General features: G+C 35.3%; 1 protein-coding gene across 7 annotated transcripts; it reads right to left on the bottom strand.

The window, feature by feature from the left end:
• Nucleotides 1-149: 149 nt before the first annotated feature.
• Nucleotides 150-19424, bottom strand: LOC129252779 (discs overgrown protein kinase). 7 transcript variants are annotated; one of them, XM_054890960.1, is made up of 6 exons: nucleotides 19225-19424; nucleotides 17878-18636; nucleotides 11690-12090; nucleotides 2878-2967; nucleotides 1425-2809; nucleotides 150-703 (listed from the first exon to the last, which is right to left on the bottom strand). In XM_054890960.1, the coding sequence occupies exons 5-6, from the start codon at nucleotides 2712-2714 to the stop codon at nucleotides 611-613; spliced, it is 1383 nt and encodes a 460-aa protein (XP_054746935.1). In that variant the 5' UTR covers nucleotides 2715-2809; nucleotides 2878-2967; nucleotides 11690-12090; nucleotides 17878-18636; nucleotides 19225-19424; the 3' UTR covers nucleotides 150-610. The 7 variants fall into 7 exon arrangements, with proteins under 7 accessions (XP_054746935.1, XP_054746937.1, XP_054746936.1 ...); XM_054890962.1 differs by having other exon boundaries at nucleotides 17878-18529; XM_054890961.1 differs by having other exon boundaries at nucleotides 17878-17995.
• Nucleotides 19425-20259: the final 835 nt, after the last annotated feature.

Raw genomic sequence — 20259 nt, 5'->3', positions numbered from 1 at the left:
TTCGCAACGGGAGGTATATGAAAAGAAATCGGTGCAGTACGAATTATTAGTGACTAGCGAAAATAGTATCCCAAGACATGCCTTTCAGCATTAGTTAAAAGTGAAGAAATTATAATCGATTTTCCGTTTTTGTTTTAAAGTTTTCAAAATAAAGTATTTTCTTTTTCTATTTTTTCAATAAAAAATATGAATAGGTATTAATCTTAAAGAATGTTTATATATAAATATACATACAATGCAAATCTATTGGTGCACATGTGTCTTGGATGAAGGAGGTGGCCTACAACAATGCAGTACCTTCTCTCGCAATAAAAGTTCGATAAATTTCAGCAAAACTACATACATCTATTCATTAATTAATCAAATAATGTATATGTGTATGTGTATACACGCATACAATTTTGTATGCATTACAAAGTTTTATACAGCATAAAATTTTTCAATAGCAATGTGGTATCATCCACGTACATCTTCAATATTTTCTGTATTATTATTATTATTATTTTTTTTTTTTTTGTATTACGTTCTTTACATCGTTTTATTTTGCTATATTATTTTTAAGTATACACATTAGTTTCTTTGCCTGCTGTTATGGTTTTTCTTTTTCATTTTAACGATTATTCTGCTTAATTTCTCTTTGCGTTGTTTTTTGTTTTGTTGGCATTTTTCTTCCATGCTTCGATTTCACATTCGCAAACAATGTCTAGAGGAGCAGTTTAGATTTAGGAATATAAACTTAAATATTAAAAGTATCTCCACATATATCTAAGCTTTTATATATGTATATTCTAGAGCATGAATATATTTTTATATATAAAGTTTGTAGGTGTATTTTTAACGAATACATACAGCTTGTATTCTGATTTTTGGAGTTATACATTATTTGTATGAGTTTTATTGTTGCTTTGCGGCAAACATCCGCACTTAAAACAAATGTATGTCTTTGTTGCACCAACTAAACAACTTAACGCAGTTCACTTCATATATCATACCTTGTATATGTACTCGTATATGTATTATTACTGTAATTCTGAAATTTAATATTTATTACATAGTTTCGCCACGATTTCTGTTGAGTGATTACTGCTCAAAAGTTGTTTAATGGGGGTTTGTAAATCTTTTTCCAGCCGAATTATGCTTAACAAATATTACTGGGTCATAGTTTGTTTGCCGGCATTCGTTTCTAAACCCAAACGCAATGTCAACAACAATCAGTGCTCAGTGCGTGAAATGAAATTAAACGAGTTTCAAAATCTAAAATTGCTAAAACTACATGAAGACGACCTGACCTATACTCTATTAACTAGCGTTCAATTATGTATATGTTAACATAAATATATATATATATATATATATACATACATATATATATATAAGTATGTACTTGAAATCTAAACAATAAAATATTATTTCGCGTTTCTCACGTCGTTGACAACGCCCGGCTGCACCACGCCGCCGCCTCCACCACCACCTGGACGCATGCGAATCGATGGGCGCCGTTCGGGGGTATCGTAGGGAGGACGTGATGAATTCGTGGCCGCCATTGAATCATCCATATTTAGGCCGCCGCCACCATTGCCACTGCCGACCACCATTTGGGAAGTGCCACCACCGACCATTGCACCACTACTACTGACCAGTGTTTGCGCACCTCCACCGCCTCCCGAGTTCATGATTTGTGCACTACCTACGGCAGCGACACCACCAGCTATTTGTTTCTGATTGTGTTGGTGTTGTTGCTGTTGTGAAGCGGATGCCTCTTGTCCTTGTTGGCATTCACCGCCACCATCCTGTTGTTGTTGAATGGCTTGCGGATTACGTGGCCCGCCAAATTTCAGCAGATTCCAGTCGAAGACATAGTCATAAGTGAAGCCAAGACGATGGAACAAATTACGGAAGAGTTTTCTTAAATAGCAATAATCGGGCCGTTGTTCAAAGTGCATTTGACGGCAGAAATTCAAATAGTTGACAAATTCGCTGGGGAAACCTTTACACAACGACAGTATTGTCGTCGACAGTTTCTTCTCCGAGATGCGTTCATACTTCTGACGTTTGTTGGCAGCCTTCAGACCTTGCCACGGCAGTGCACCCAAATTAAAATACATCAGCACATAACCGAGCGATTCCAAATCGTCACGACGCGACTGTTCAATGCCCAAATGTGTGTTGATTGAGGCATAACGTGCGGTACCTGTGAGATTTTTGTTTTCCCGGTAGGGTATGTGTTTCAGAGAGCGGGCATCGCGGAATTTTTTCGCCAGTCCAAAGTCAATTATATAAACGAGATTTCCCTTTTTGCCCAAACCCATGAGAAAATTGTCCGGTTTTATGTCTCGATGTATGAAGTCACGAGAATGTATATAATCGATGCGTGATATCATCTGATCGGCGAGTAATAGTACTGTTTTTAGTGAGAAGCGACGTGAACAGAAATTGAATAAATCTTCCAATGATGGGCCTAACAATTCCATCACCATCACATTGTAATCACCTTCCGACCCACACCAGATTATGCGCGGTATACCAATGCCGCCCTGCATGGTTTTATAGAATTTTGACTCGATGTGTAGCTGGGGATGTTTCGTGCGTATGCATTCAAGTTTTATGGCGACTTCCTCGCCTGTGTTTATTGTGGTGCCTAGGTAAATATCGCCAAACGAACCTGAGCCGATCTTACGACCCAGGCGATATTTATTGCCAACTCTCAGTTCCATTTCTTTTATAAATCAATGGTCTATATGCTAGTGGTGGATGATGTATTTAGAGTTGTTTGATTTTGATGACGAAGTATGGATGATGGGCTTCTTCGCTAAAAAGCAAAAAAATATTTATTAGTCAATTAAATTGATCTAAGTCAATAAATTCAAGCAATTGAACCTCTTTGTTGTATATTTAATGATGCTTTTAATAACAATTGGCTTCTTGGAGAAGAATGTGGTTTAGATCATCAATTGTAGATCTTATAAACTGAAAAAATAAAGAGAAATTGTTTTTATTTTACTGAAATTTAGTAGTAGAAAATTACAAAAAAATATAACTAAAATATAAATACAAAATTGTAGGTGAATGGAAAATTGAATTTGACAAATACTTTTGAAGGCACAAAATCAGAAGTACATATGTAAATATTTTTGTAACCTTTTTAATACTCATAGCGCACTGAAAAAAAAAAATACTGAAATATGATACTAATTTATTATTAAACATTCAAATATGTAATATTTTACGTGGTTTTTATTAAATTACTTGGCATTTTGTGAAATGCTGTAAGGGAAATTCTTTAGTTTTGGCCAATACTGTATACCCGATAACAAATCACAGTTTTTTACAAAACATTCTCACCCATTTTTATGAGCAGACTCAAACTTTTGAGAATTCAACGTAAGAATGGTATACAATACTTCGTCCAAGACCAGAGACAATCTATCATGAAATTTTAACACCTGAGCACAACATTTGGAGAATGGCTTAGTCGGATTTAAATTCAAGTCGTTATGGTAACTTACGAGGGCAGTTTGCGAGGCAAAAAGGCGTTTTATTTCCGAACGTAACGAGGTCGGCCAAATACCCAAAAATGGTGTAAGCACTAACTGTATACAATATATAGGAGTTTTCAAACAGAAGTGTTATTTTGATATTCAAAGACAAATGCTATTTTTTAATATAAGTGGTCGGATGTTTATTTCATTATAAAGAGGAAGGTACGCCGTTAATAGTGGAAAATAACATCAGGCAAATGACCACCACGACCACGCTTACAGGACAATATCCTTTTCATGAAATTTGCCACAATCGAATTGCAAAGTGGCTGCCCTATGTCTTCGATAGCCTCACGAACTCCATCTTTGAGGTCTTGAATCGACCCTGGGCTGTTGGCGTATACCTTCTCTTTCACGTAACAATTAATCAAGCCTAAAAATAAATAATAAATAAAGCCTAAATAAAATATTCCAGAGAGCTTAAAAAATCAATAGTGATACAATTTTTTTACTATCAATAGTGCCATCGGTTGTTTTGCAATGTTAATTCATGCATGAAAAATAACGAAATTTCCCTTCAGTTTTGCCGCCAACATTTAGAGGAAGTTTTATAAGAAACTTATTTTTGTCATTACAACTACAGTGTGGCTGATGAATTTTGCTACATTAAGAAACTCAAAAAACTTTTTTTTTAGTGTATGGAATTCATTTATTTTTTTTTTCAAGTTGAAGGTCATTAAATTTTATTAAATGTAGCATAACTAGTTTTAAAAATAATTGAATTTAAATGCCCCCCATGCTCGTTGACACAAGTGCGGCCGCTTAGTAAAAAGTTGTTCATTGCTGCTTTGAGAGTTGCGACAGGAATAGCCGCAATTGTTGCCCGAATGGATTGTTTTAGTTCATCCAAATTTGTTGGCTTTGTTTTATAAACTTCTTGTTTACATAAACCCCACAAGAAAAAGTCAGGTGCAGTAAGGTCAGGCGACCTGGGGGGCCAACGAAAATCGGAGTTTCTTGAAATCAGTTTATTGGGAAATTTTCGTCGCAACTCTGTCATAACAGTCTGGGCTATGTGAGACGTTGCCCCATCTTGTTGAAACCACACAGAGTTGAAAGGAATTCTCTTTCGGCGTAGTTCTGGATAGAAAAATTCTTTCAGCATTTTCAAATAACGGTATCCAGTAACCGTAACGGTGTGACCATTTTCTTCAAAAAAATAAGGCCCGACAATACAGCGTGAAGAAACCGCACACCACACTGTCACGCGAAGAGGGTGCAATTCCGTCTCGTGGAGTATCTGTGGATTAGAAGTACTCCATATTCGACAATTTTGTTTGTTCACATTGCCGTTTAAATCGAAATGGGCCTCATCAGACATGAAAAGGCAGTTTAACATGTTTTGGTCTTCTTCCACCATTTGCAGGATCTTCTGGCAAAATTCCAAGCGAATCGGCAAGTCTGCTGCATTCAGTTTGTTAACCATTTGAATTTTGTAGGGAAATAAGTCTAAATCTTTGTGCATTATTGTTTGCAAAGACTGTCGGCTGACACCAAGTTGAGCAGATAAGCTTCTTGTTGAAACCCTTGGATTGCTTTGTATAGCTGCAGCTACAGCAGCGATCGTTTCCTCCGTCCGAACTGGTGGGTTTCGATGATAAGGCCTTCTTACGACTGTTCCTTGCTCAGCAAAATTATTCACCAGTCTCATTATGGTCCATCTGCTCGGGGGATCGCCGCCAAACATCCGCCTGTACTCTCTCTGTACCAAAACTACGGACTCCAGTGCGTGATAGCGACGGACTATCCAAATTCTTGTTTGCGTGTCCCAGTTATCCATTTTAATAAATTTTAAAGATCAATCTGCAAATTAAAACAAAAATGGAACAGATAACTTAAAAAGAAAAAAAGTTATTAAATTTTTTTTTGGTAGCGGCTTTCATCAGCCACCCTGTATATACTAACGCTGGCCTGTTCACAAGCAGAATATAGGCTTCATAATTAAAACACTCTCAGAAAAGTTAATTGAATAACGAAATCTGATATTCCCAGCTCGAACAGGAGAATCACATTGTAACAATACCAAGGTTCTGAACACACATTAATGTAACCATAGAAACCGAAAATATAAATAAATTAACTTTGTCGAGTGAGTTAGCAGTGGCCAGCGGCCAGCAGCTATCAGCCACTTAGAAGACGTCACGTCACCAAGTCAACCAACGACAGGTCGGCGGAGACGAAAGTGGCATTGGCGGCAAACAATGAAGACGAAAAGTTTGTGCGCCGCACAAATATTGGCTGTTTGTGGTTTTTGTGCTAGTAGTAGTACGCAAAACAGCTGAAAAGAATAAGTAGAAGTAGCAGAAACGGGAGGAACAGGGTGGCTACAATTTAGTATGAAAGCTTGTAAACATGAGTATGCACAACATGAAACCCCATTGAATTGAGGTGATATGAGATGTATAGGCGAACGATCGACGCAGCGCAGTGCAGTGGTCAATGAAACGCGTGTGCGACACACAAGCAACGCTTCTGGGGTAGATAATGCGAACAATATGCGCAAGAGATAGGTCACATTCTCTGACAACGTTGGTTGATAGTTGAACAATTTATATAAATTTGTAAATACAATATATGTTATATGTAGATACAAATAGTTTGTATATAAAGTGTATTTTACATAAAATGTGTATAGAAAAAATCTTCAACTCAAAGGGTATTCAATATTGACTGCAGTTCGCACGCGGGGCATTAATGAGTGATTTGAGTGGTATGGTGTGGAGATTACACTAGTATGTGCCTTCAGGGCAAGACTGATTGGGGTGGAGGTACAAGCGAAGCATATGTTGGACGTACGTATTGAGTAAATCGATGTTTCTGTTGCACAAATGCAGATTTGCGTCAAAGATAGGGTAAAAAGTTGCGTAACTTAATTAAGAAATTAAAATAAAAAAAGATTTCTTTGTTAATTATAATGCAATGTTAAATATGATCCGTGGAAAATAAAAGCGATGTTTATCCGTAGATGAGGTGGCACCTAAGTTTGTTCAGGATATACGGTATGGTGAGTTTTTAACTTGCTAAAAATAAGTTTACAAAAAAAGAAACTTAGGGCAATAGTAACTTGATTGAACTTATTGTATTTCAATATCAAGATACAAGTGCAGTAAGCCCCCGTTATGACGAACATTAATGCAAGGAAAAAATCAATGTAACAAAATGTTTGCCATGGATGTAGAAGAAACATTTCACGAAGAAATTTTGACTATGAATACCTTTAGAAAGTATGGACGGTTAAAGTTCCCTTAGCAAAAGCTTTAATGAAGTATGAAAGTTTTTACATACCGAATTTTGAATATATTGACGCTCTCTTCACAACAAATTGTAGTGCGTCGATAGTATACATTGTCAGTCTTGCTTTAAAATAAGATATCCAGTGAAACGCATGTTGATTTGCCTTCGCCAATAATAACGGGTGATTTTTTAGCTATTATCTTTTTAAACAGTTGGTTTAAACAGCTGACGCACGTTTCGTGTTTTGTTTCACTGTCAAACATCTTCAGTTTGGTCTATAATTTAACCATGAATCTTCTTACAAACGAACAACGCTTGCAAATCATTGAATTTTATTATAAAAATGCGTGTTAAGAAAGTTTAACATCGACTTTTTTATCGAAAAATTGTGTTCAGCGACGAAGCTCATTTTTGGATCAATGGGCACGTAAATAAGCAGAATTGTCGATTTTGAAGTGAAGATCAGCCAGAAGAATTGCAAGAGCTACCAATGTATTCAGAAAAGGTCACAGTTTGGTGAGGTTTATGGGCTGGGGCATCATTGGACCGTACTTCTTCAAAAATGCTGCGAATCATAACGTAACTGTAAATGGTGAGCGCTACAGTGAAATGATATCCAACTTTTTTTTTGCCCAAAATGCAAGAGCTTGACTTGCATGACATGTGGTTTCAGCAAGACGGTGCTACATGCCACACAGCACGCGTAACAATGGACTTGTTGAGAGGCGAGCGGATGGATCATTTGAAGCGCAGTCGTGGCCAACATTTGCATGAAATAATCTTCAAGCATTAAATTATATGGACTGTACTATCGATTTAAATAAGAATTTCATGCATTTTTCTGAATTTTACGTGTGTTTTTTTGAAAAACTTTCCTATATCTCTTAAAAATCCACCCTTTATATAATATTTGAGGATTCTACAATAATATATAATAGTTGAGGATTTGCCATCTGTAGCAAATTCAATAAATTATTCAAAATGAACGAAAGAAAACTAAAATAAGATAATATTTTTGGCTCAATTTGAAATAACAACTGAAACAAAAGCAAAAAAAAAACGACGCTATTCTATAAGTAGAGAACGACGAAACATCTACCGGCTAATTTCGAAACAAATTTTCTCAAGCACCCAAATAATAAGCAATCACATAACTTTTAAAAATCAATTAAAAAAAGGTACATAAGTTTCAATCATATTAATTTCAGTCCATAAGATATACCTATGATTGTAAAAATACCAAAAAAGTTGAATATTACAATGTAAAAAGAATAGTTTATCGGCATTTTTACCTTGCAAGCGGTTATGTTTCATCATTATAGAGCTGATCTGCAGCATTGAACAATTGCTCACTACCCACACTCGATTAAGGAGCAGATAGAGAAGCAAATTTTCACAACAGAAAATTTGGTCCTGGATACCACCATTGAAAAATATTACAATTTCTTGGCAGAAGATATTTATTAAAATAAGGGTAAATAAGATATTACTGCAAAGCATATCGTTATCATGTACCTACATCCCAAAGGCTGCATTGAATTTTTTCAGAAGGAATGAAAATCAGGAAAGTTCCAAACAAAGTTTGGTTTTTTTTGCCGAAGGCGAACCGAAACCAGACAGGCCGAACATGACCAAAATTCGGTCGTTCTCTACTTATAACGAATTTTTTCAAACATTTTGAGTTTTTCGTATTATAGAGGTTTTGATATTCTATAAATATAATGAAACTATGCTTTTAATTTTACATATAAAATGGGGGTTTACAACCTTACTGGGTATTTAGCCGAACCCCTCCTACGATTTGGTGTCTTGATGTTTTTCCATATATAGAAGGGCCTACAGTTTTACGCTGACTCCGAAGGGCAGATAGCTTTTTATGAGGAGCTTTTTCATGGTAGAAATACACTCGGAGGTTTGCCATTGTCTGCCGAGGGGCGATCGCTATTAGAAAAAACATTTTCTATTATTTGGTCTTTCACGTAGTAGTCACGCACCAACCTATTCGGTAACGGCGGTCGTCGTAATTCTATAAGTATTTTACATAGTCCAACATAATAACAGAAAAGTACTGTGACTAAGAGCAATTTTAACTTAAAAACCTTTGACATCTCCAAAATATCGACCAACATTTGCGCGAAGTTTTACTTAACTCTATTAAAAAAAACTGCGTCTGAAGCCCCACCCATTTTTGGTGATTTTATTGCGGCAGAAGATGTACATATGTAGGTCTAGACAACCGAAAAAGTTTGAGGACGCAGAACTGGAGATGTTACACGTACAAAAAATTTCGATTATTTTTATCCCAATTTCGAGATTTTTAATTAAAATTTTCAGAAAGATTTTTGGTATGCTGTTTTATAGCTTAATAAATTGTATGACAATAAAAACCAATGTTGAAATTGCTAAACGTAAACACCGTTGATTTTTTATAATTTTATTAAAAAAAATGTCAGCAAAAAAAAATACAAGAAACTAGCCCAAACTGGCCAAAATGGTGATGTACTATTATCGAAGTGTGCATGTTCAGTCAATCAAATGTTAACGGTCATCCAAAAATTCCTTTCTATATTACATACAATATTTTTTCTTGAACTGAATGAGGGTTAGATTGATCTTCCATATATACGCGACTATCGTTCAGACAAATGTGTGGAACATAATAAAGGGTTTTCCAATAAGGGCGGGTAGATGTTGAAATGGAATAAAATGGCGTTTGCTGTGTGGCACGTAGCGCCGTCCTGCTGGAACCACATGTCGTCTAGGTCCATATGGTTCAATATGGGCCATAAGAAATTGAAAGGGCCACCACATCTACCGAAAAATGGGCGCAATGCGCGCAACGTTTGCGTTAATGAACACTCATTTTGATAATAAAGTTTTATCATTTGAACGTGCTGTTCAATCGTGTAACTTGCCATGATGATTTGGCATAAACAACTGAATAATAAACAAAAGATTTAACAGATGTCACCAAAACAAAATGGCTGCCACAGGGCGCCAAAATCGACCCGCGCCAATTAAAAAACCCTTTATAACTTGATGGCGTATTTGTTATGGTAAATTTGGTGACGAGATTTTCATATGAAACGGAACAATGATTGTAATACAAAGCGTATATGTATATATGTACAGACATCCATATGTCTTAGCTTATGCATAAATTATAAGTGAATACTAATGTATGTCGCATGAACATGTAAGAATAAGTCATAGCGACAGTGGCGTTAACTTGTATAAAACTGAGTCAGCTTATATGTATGTACATATATATGTATTCAAATACACAATAAAACTCGGATTAAATCAATGATATCATAGATTCAAGCATCAAGAAATAAAATTATATTTTGAACAGACTTTAAAAATGCAACCAGTTTTTATTTATTTAATTTTATTAAATCGATCTATGCAGATATCCAACATAATAAAAATAGACGATTGTCCAAAGGTTTCCCCAACACATACATATGTACATACGTAAAAAGCATAAAAAGCGAAACTAAAAACTTCTCAACTTGGTTTTTATTAAAATAAGAGAATACAGTTTCATATTTGTGTCTGTATTCAATTATTTGAAATGACGTTTTATGTGACATGCCTTCTATGAACATACAAGTACTTACATTCATACATACATACATATTCATACATACATTTTTTTTAATGTTCTACATATCTATATACTTATGTACATATCATGTATGTATTTATGTACAATATGTACACTTAGTTTTGAGTTTAGCGGCCAAGCATAAAAATCCAGAAATAGAAACGAATGCAAACACAAATTCTGACAGTTTAAGGTGAGTGAGAACCAACAATAAAATAACATAAAGTGCGAAATGGCACGAAAGCCACAAAAGTTTTTAAAGATTCGTTGTTCTTTTTGACTGACTGATGAGCGAATAGACGGGGGAAGCGGACAAACAAAAAACAAAAAGTAGACAACAAGGCAACACTTTTAGACAAGACTTCAAATTTCACTTTACACGTACATAAATAAAGACTACAATTATCATATTTCAAAATTTCGAGCCCGAAATTCAGCTCAGATTTTATTCTATGCAAGTTTGTTGCATTGAGTATGTAAGCACTCAACTCGCACCAGCTGCGTGCGTATGCCTATTAAAAGTGGAAGGCTGATAAATTCAACCGTAAATTACATAGATGGTGAAGAATTGGAGAGCAAAAGGATGCATTTATTTGTTTAGTCTGTCAGTGTTGGCTAGTTGCAGATTATATGACCTAAGATTTTTTTCGCTGCTGGTTTTAGTTTTGGTTTCTTATCAAATCACAAATCATTTTGGTTTCTTATCGAGTCTTTGAGTTCATGCTCCTGCAGACTGATCAATGTATGGTCCAAACGCGACATTCTTGAGTAAGATGCTTTCTCAAGAAAAGAGTGGGCGGAGTACAACATTTGGAAACAGGGCTTGGTGAAACAGTTCACGGATGACTCGAAGTTGAATGAAAGGGTTGGCGGAGGATCCTTTTGTGAGGAGCTACTTACCAAACTCAAGTTTAGGCTACTGCAATGCAGGTAGCCGCAATCAAAGAAGCAGCTGATTAGCTGCACATTTGTGTAACAACTGTCAGGGAAGTAAATATTTACTCCGACAGCCAAGCGGCCATTGGACACTGGACAGTGGTAGAGCGGATGAGTTTGCTAAACAGGGGATCTGAGAGTTGGCTTCCCCAAAATATGAGAGGACTACCGATGGTCTGTTTGTGCAAGTTGGGGTTCGAGTCAATTCAGCGATGGCTCGGAAGGAACCAAACTTGAAAGGCGACGAGCTCCTTCTGGTCACCTATAGATCGGAAGCGCCCGAGGGAGCTTCTAAGGTTTTCAAAGCCTCAGCTCAATTTTCTGGATGCTGAAGTTAGACAAAAAATATATAAATTATCTAAAATCTTACCGTGCTGTAATGGTTGTGCCGTTGTTGTTGTTATTGCTGCAGATGGTGTTGCGACAGCTGGCAACAGTTAAACGATGCGTTGAATTTGCTGTTGACGATATCGAGGCAGTGAGTGGTGAGGAGATCAGAGAAGGATCGATGTGCAGTATATTGACGTCTGTCAATATGTAGCCGAAGACGTTGTGACAACCGTTTAGTTCGGCAGGTCGTCTTTAGTATTGATAATCTAAACGCTGATCTTATTGCAAACCGTTACTACAGCTATTATTCCTTCTTGTGTTTTTATTGCATTGAACCATCTGTGAATTCTCTAGTTTGCAGTGCTTCTTCGGTTTGTTTTTGTAATATTTTCTTTTGTCTGCTTATATCATATTATTGCATTAGCTTAGAAAAATATGTAACTGAAAGAAGAGAAAAAAATATAAGATAAAAAGATGCCAGCTTAAATTTGTATTGCAAAAATATGTGCTCATATACGTTAATCAGAAAATAAACGTACACTACATTTCCTTATTTAAAAAAATTGTGTGCACTTACATATATATTTAACAAAGATTTCAGTATTTCAGCATAAAAAGATTTAAAAATTATTAGTTAAATTCAATGCCAATAAAAAACAAGATACGTATATATGAAAAATATTTCAGAAAAATGCACACTGTACATTAAAATTTATTTCATAATCTTGAAATTTAAAATTTATTTCAAAATCCCATTCAAATAGAGGTAAAAACTAATATTATATGAAATTCGATTACATTTTCAGTTCAAATAAAGCATTTATTTTCAACTTGTTTTATAAGATGAGTACAACTTCCATTTATTTTACTGAAGTAAATTATTTTTATTTTTCCGTGCATATCATCTAATGCAAACAAACAAAAAAATAAACCAAAACAAAAAACTTTTTTGTGTTCTAAGCCGTTATTATTGATTATTCGCTTACAACAAACGTTTACCAGGTAGGCATAATGTGGAAGACTCAGAAAATGAAGTTAACTCGCCCCTTGGCAAGCAAAAAGCAAACCTCCCAGTGTGTTTTAGAATTGAACAAGATAGTGCCGTCAGGAGTCAGCACAAAATTTTAAAACACAACCGACGCACACCATAAATTGGAAGAATTGAATTTTAAATTATTTTTACAATAGAAAGCAAATGCAACCAATCCAATATTTTATGTTTTATAATATGAACGTTGGCAACTTTGCAAAGTCAATTAATTGCCTCCAAATAACATCCATCACATACATGCACCATCGATCGGCTAAAAACACAAAACCATGATAAACAGCTGACGAAATCAGCTGGAGAGACGAATGCTGAGAAACGAAAATAAATAGAAAAGAAAAACACACCCAACCACCAATGCCATCAGCAAACAATAATAATAAACAGACAACAAAGACAGAACTACAAAGCGAATGTGGAAATGTAAAGTTTAAGCCGAAAAATATAGAAATGAACGTCAGACATTGCTTTGTTGCAGTAACATTTTAAATTTTTTGTGGAATATCCGTTTCCGTTGCTAAGGCACATTTACGTCAATACAACGGGAGCTCGGCATACATAACTTCATACTTTACACCAATTGCTGTTTGAAAGTATAAAATAACATACAGAAGCGGAAAACAAAATAGTTCGTACATAGTAACCTCTGAAATTTTCCGATTTGTATGTACGTATAGAATATTTTAACGATATGTACCTACTACGCTAGACAAACGAATTTTCTTTCCTCACATAACGATGAAATAGAGAAAAATGTACAACAAAAATAACACACTTTAAGAACACGAAAAATAAAGTGTAAAACAAACCTTACTTCACCTCAAAATCAACTATTCTTATTTTTAACAAGGGATTTTATATATACTTTCAAAAAGTATCTCATGATTACTGTAACATTCGGTATTTATTATATCTCGACAATATACATTTTGGGTTTGAGTGCGCATCGTCAGAAAATAACTCGAAAGCGAACAAGAAAGTACAAAGCTGAACGAAAAATAATTCGGAATTATTCCATAAACCGATCAAATGCTTTTTACAAGTTACATACAGCGTAGGAAAGCAATAAAAAGAGAAACCGTAATGGAATGATTCGAGTTTTTCCGGACAGAAGGCTGTCGTCTGAGCGAACTACCCCTGTAAACATAGGATAGTTACATATTTAAGACATGGATAAATGAAACAGTGGCGCTCTAAAAAATTTTAGGGGGCATGTGAAGAGGTGGTTAGTGTCGTGCGGGGTACCTTCACATCCCGGACATGTGTTTGGAATGTCGGGGTCAATTCTGGATATGTAGGAGTTTAACCTGCTACAGTATCCAGAACGTAGTTGTGCCAGTGTTACACGAGTTTCACGGGGAAGCTGGAGCTCTTCGTCTGCAATAGGTGGTGGTTGGACTCCGATTACGGCATTCACAGGACGGGAGTTCATGAAGGTGGTGACGGTCTCCCGGTGGATGTCGTTTATTGACTGTCTATATACTGTCCGGTCCAGTAGGTTGCGGTCAGTTTTGTCCTGGATTTCGTCAGCGTAGTCTAAAAGGTGTCTCCTGACGTCCCTGGGAGGCGGCTCAGGCTCAAGCAGGGGTGAAACCTGCGGTAACATCCAAGCAGGAACTACTTGCTGAGCAGTTTGTTATGCTCCACTACTGCATTTGTGCCTCGTTATGCAGGTGTTGAATGGGGAACATCAGGAGGCAACCGGTCGCTGTCCGAATGGCGGTATTTTGACATGTCTGTAGCTTTATCCACTGCGTGTCACTAGTTCCAGGCGACCAGACAGGCTCAGCATAGTTCAGAACCGGCCGACCAATTGCCTTAATGTCAAAAGCAACAGTTCTTTGTCCAAACGTCCGAGCATGAAAAAGCTCCTCATAAAAATATCTGCCGTTTAAAGTTGGCTTAAAACTGTAGACCGCTCCATTTGTGGAACAACACCAAGACGCACGCCACAAATAAGAGAAGGAACTCGGCCAAACACCCAATAGGGTTTCAATATGATGTTGACCATTTTCTTCCATATAAGAGGCTTCCGAACATTTGTATTTAATTATATTTTTACTTTATCCTACATCAAAACCATCTAATTCAGAGATTCAAGCTGTATACAAAATCTCATAAAAATTTGTTTGGGCAGAATTAAAAAAAACTGTTTATGGGTTTTATAACCCATTTTATTTAAATTTTTGATATTTTGTTTCTTGTTGACGGCGGTATGCATTTTCGACCGTATAACAAATTGCCGAATATTTTGTCAAAACTTTGCAACTTTCGCGTTGCTATTGTTGTGAACACACTATACATACATATGTAGTACATGGCTACATGTTTAATATATGTAGGTATATAAAAATACTCATGGAAGGTACACATAGTAGATGACAAAGTTTGAAATGTCCATTAAATGTATTTTACTTGGATTCCGATATTTCGTTTACTTTTGTTTTCCTTTGACTCATTGCTTATAGAAGGACTGGATGCGAACTTGAATTGGTAATATTTTAGGGGTTACTTCTACAACAAAAGAATAAAAATAATTTGCTGAAGAGCAAAAATACAACGATAAACTGGCCAACAGGGCCTTACACGCAATTAAATAATTCTATTATGAGCTTTCTACTTTTATAACGATTTGCTGCAGATGATGTGAAAGTATATCCTAATTTTCTTATAACATAAAGTAATTCTCATATTTTAAGTTTTCCTCATGGAAAATTTGCTCACAGTCATGGAAGTGCTTGCATTCTATATTACGCCTTGCCTAAGGGATGTGTGTGATTGGCAGGCACAGATAGAAACAACGTAAAATAAGTACATAGTTCCCATAAATAAATGCGTAATTGTGTGTAATATTTTCCGAGTCAAACACTGAAAAATACACATACGCATAACCACACACACTAGCGCACGCACATGCACGCACGTATGTACATACGTACAGTGAGTCAATATGCAACACACTTTCACTTTTGCTTTACATTTTGTAGCAAATCACGTTGCTTAGTTATGTGCATAAAGCTTTTTTAACTTAAAACCTCTGAGTTGGTAAAATTTTCTCTAGAAGTTGCGTGTGAAAGTCCCTTGACAAAGAAAATACGAATTTGCGATTAAGTTTACAGAAGCAAGAAAAACTGAACCGATATGATATATCATAGTAGAAATATATACGCTATTAGAAAAAGCTATTTTAACAAATCTTTATACATATGTACATATATGTATATTTGAAACTTAATACATATTTAAAATATTGGGTAATAGCGTTTATCTATATCATCTAAGATTTGATATATCCATCCATATGTTATTGAGGTCCTGGAAGAAATGCGATTTTAAAAAAGATTTTTGTACTCAGACATATGCTATTCCAATTAAGTTAATGAAAGTTTCAACACGTTCAAAAATATTCAGAATGCTTCACCAGATAGCCATACAATAAATATCGCTCTCGAAAAAATAGCAAATCTGATAGTAGTAGTTACTACACAATTTACATAATAAATATCAAAACATATTGCCTGAAATTCCTGTGTATTAATAATTCATTCACTAACAGCCAGAGAGCCTAGAAAGAAAATTGTATCTTATGGCATGTGTAGTTCGTGTATATGACAGGCAGATATGCATAGAAAAAATGTACAAGATTAATAAAGAAATCTATTAGAGATTATTAATCTAAGATTTTATAATTATTAGGAAAAGAGAAATTGCCAATAACGGCATACAATACGAACAGACGTAAAGCTCACATAAGTTCATTCCAAAATATATACATGGAGGAAAGTCCCACATACATACCTACTACATGGAAGGTGGAAGCTGTAAATATTCTTAATCTTTTTAAGCTATTTCTATTATCGTGAGATGAAATTTCATTGAACTTTGGGAAAATATGGAACAGAACCAATTCATACACAATTTGGCAGTTTAGAAAAGGAGGGGAAAATATCAAAACAGAAAAGGTTGGGATGACGACCAAACGATGATTGATTTACGAATATGTTAGCCTCTCCATGCTACTGATAAAATTTACAATGATGCTAATATCAGCAAGCTTAGCAAAGACGTGAGAGCCAAGATGCCGAAATTTTTGCCGCGTGGGACTAGAACAGCTAAGGAGAATGTGCTGAGATGATTACATCTCGTCCTAAAAAAACTGACGCAAAAAATGACTCGAAGGGATGTAAAATTTAGTAGCATGCTTACTTCGTGGACAGTGTCCTGTAAGGGCCAATTAAAAGATCTCCCTAAAACGCCCCCGAGAGGAAAGAAACTAGTTTCTAGTTTCAGAAAAAACTTGCTACTTTAAAAATTTGTGTTTTTGCCCAACGTTCACCGAGTTGAGGTGAAACCCACCTTTCCACTAGCAGACCACAAATGTTTAGTAGTTCAACTATAATAATTTTAAATGCAAATTTGAAGGTTCTGTGCAACAAAAAGTACCATAAATGGTTTTTTATTATGAAAAAGTTATCCTTACTTAATTTAATTCCATAATAAACATTACATCTTGCATTTGATTCTTGTTTTATTTATAAAAATAATACCAGTAAGAAATAGAACTAGCGAATAAAAACCAAAGCAATGATAGTCGAGACGACTATAAAGATACACAATAACGCTCTAAACAAGGAACAATTTGGTCAGATTCAAAAATTGCCGCAAAAAAAATTTACAATCGAATATACAATTTGTAGAAAAGTTACTGGAGGACAAATAAAATGCAACTTCAATTCATTCAAAGTCAATGGCCTCGCGTTAACGAGGACAACCAGATGTGGACAGACAGCCACAAAAGGCATAAACATAGCAGGTAGAAAAATAAAATCGTATGCAATTGGAACGAACTAAAAAAAAAGCAAACAGAAATCAACGGAAAAGCTAGTTGGACTCTCAGTTAACAATCGAACATTTTGCAATAAATAGTTAATTTATTTAGAAAAGGGAAACAGCTAGGAATTTTTCCGATATTAACCCTGAACAACATCGTTATTTGTAAAAAAACTAACATCGTATGGGAAAATTTTACCCCAAACATAATATTAAAATCTAGAAGAAAACGCTGATACAAAGTATACAAATATATCACGAAAAATCATTTTTTTGGTGAAAATGTATCCTCTATGTTAGTTAAGGGTTTACAAACCTATTTGCATCTATCGTGGTGATACATTACTTACTTTTTCAAGATCGTTGAGCAAATAATATATTGCGTATCACTACTCCAGAAGTCTAAAGATGTTATTAAGACACACCTGTCACCAAAAGCCCACACACAGATGCCTCAACCATAGAATTCTTAGAGAAAAGAAAAATTAATTTCTTTTTATTTCACAATATGCGATTCAACAAGAAATGAACGCAGTGTAGCACATCTTATTTTATTATTATTCGTAAATTGAACTGAAGGAAAGGCGATACGAGACGATGTTCACGACGACGACGACAACGGCACGCAACGGACACGGTGTTCACGACGTAGTCGCCCAGCGCTATGTTGAGGAAACTTGAAATCCAGGAACAACACACAAAGGGCTATTAATTACAGGAGGACCGTTACCGAAAATGGCAAAATTTTTAGTTTCAATTTTCCTTTGTTTGCTTGCGTTTGTCGTCGTAGTGATCGATGGTTTCGTAGCGTCAAAACATTTTCTTTTCATGCATAGCCACGACTCCTCGCCAAAAGCACCCTACCAGCACACTCCACGCACGCACACCACTCGAATTTCCGCTATCGAAATATTTTAATAGTTTTCTTCAATATTTTTTAGCACACGAATAAGTTTAAAATGTATTTTCCAACAAAACCGCACTTTTCCACACCTGCTTTTTCTTCAAATTTTCAGTTAGTAAAGTTATCACAAAAAACTTTTTCGAAGTCGCCTCGTTGGAACAATTCCGTCTGTCCGATTGCTAAAGTTCGTGTTTGGCAGCGCTGCCTATGGTTGAAAAACAGTAAATTGCTATTGCTATGCCGCTTTTACACGTTTATTTCCTACTCATAGCACGTTTGGTCATCTTACTTACACACACTGCTGCAGCAATAGCGCGAGACACCTCGCTGGCCTCATTCGACAATGATATTCGCCTTACTCAACTTCGAATTCGCATGTGAACGTGCAGGGTTACCGTTGCCAAATGCGGGAGCAGCGAGTTCAAATGGATAATAATTTGGCAAAAACCAAGCAATCTACCAATGGTAAAAAGTTTAGGTCGCGTAATTAAAGATAAAAGCAATGTTAGTAGCACTCAACCATAAGCTAATTTTAGAACATAACACGTTTTCTCGTCACTCAACCGTCACAATGATTGGCAGCTCTGCTAAGACAGACGTTTAACAATTCGCATATTTTTATTTTCGAAGTTACTTTTTTTATTGCTCTCGATGTTTTCCTTTTGGTCTTTTCGATCACTATTTCCAACAATTGGATCTATACAGCAACACATGCTAAATTCTTAGGTTACTCATATTATTTGTGCTGCCCTCACGATTTTAATCCGACTACACACATTTATCATACACTTACTTTTCGTTTTTGATTTATGCGTACTTTTGCTGTTTATTAATTTAGAAAATCACTAGATTTAGCTTTTCAGCAAGACTTCGCCATTTTGCTAGGCAATCGAACAAAATTTCAGTGTTGTATCAGTGCGAAAATCACAATCAATTTCGAAACAACATGTCGCCAAATAGTATACTAGAGGTTTACACGTGCAAGTTTACAGGCTAATTGGCTTTCAGTTTCGAACACACTCATATTTTCCAAAGAATTTTCATTTGTTTCCGTGATGACGGACCTTGAAAATGAAATGAAATGAATGAAAAGACTACGTTTATTCAAGTGATATTTGGCAAGTCATATTTGTCAGAAAATTGCAAGAAAAAGCTTGAACATGCAATCTTGTCCGGGAATCCGAAATATAAAATCATATTTTATTAATAAGTGTTTTTGTATTTTACAATAATTTTGTTCGCCTGTTTTACAGAATAATATCTCAATTGTACAATATCTGTATAGTAAATTTCGAAACTTTCAAGCTTCATAAATTTGCTTGAATTCAAGAGATAAATAAAAAATATAAGTAAGATGAATATTGAATGCATATTTATAAAGAAATTTACTGAGTAAATTTTACGAAAAAATCACTTCGTTTTTCTTCAGCTCAAAGATTTGCAATTCGAATTAATAGATATGTTTATTATTGTATTTAAGACGTACCTTACATAATTGTAGTTTATTGGGTAAAATAACAATATTCTAAAAATAATTATAAATATATATAAAACAAATCAATCGCACAGTTTAGCAGTTATTTTCCTAAATTGAAGCAGTGCTGGAAATCTCTTGGGGAATTAGATTAGGTCCTAAAATTTAGATGAACTCGCACACAACCCTAAATTTTCCTTATTTGTTAAATTAAAAACATTTGTGTTATTGCTGGCAATTTATTAAAGTAACATTTCATTTAACAGAAATTCGCAGATTTTCAATAATTTAATAATAATTTAATTAATAAGGAATTTTCCCTAAAAATTTGCTAATGCCAAAACTGCATAATAT

The sequence above is a fragment of the Anastrepha obliqua genome, chromosome 1 (assembly GCF_027943255.1).
Source record: "Anastrepha obliqua isolate idAnaObli1 chromosome 1, idAnaObli1_1.0, whole genome shotgun sequence".
Lineage (NCBI taxonomy): Eukaryota > Metazoa > Arthropoda > Insecta > Diptera > Tephritidae > Anastrepha > Anastrepha obliqua.
This window is presented reverse-complemented; position numbering and strand designations above follow the sequence as displayed.

What these genes read in the sequence shown, in the direction of transcription:
- LOC129252779 (XM_054890960.1), bottom strand. Translation starts at nt 2,714, where the DNA reads ATGGAACTGAGAGTTGGCAATAAATATCGCCTGGGTCGTAAGATCGGC. An exon ending in AGCCGGGCGTTGTCAACGAC is followed by an intron (nt 704 to 1,424) that starts GTGAGAAACGCG and finishes CTGCTCCTCTAG; the next exon opens with ACATTGTTTGCGAATGTGAA.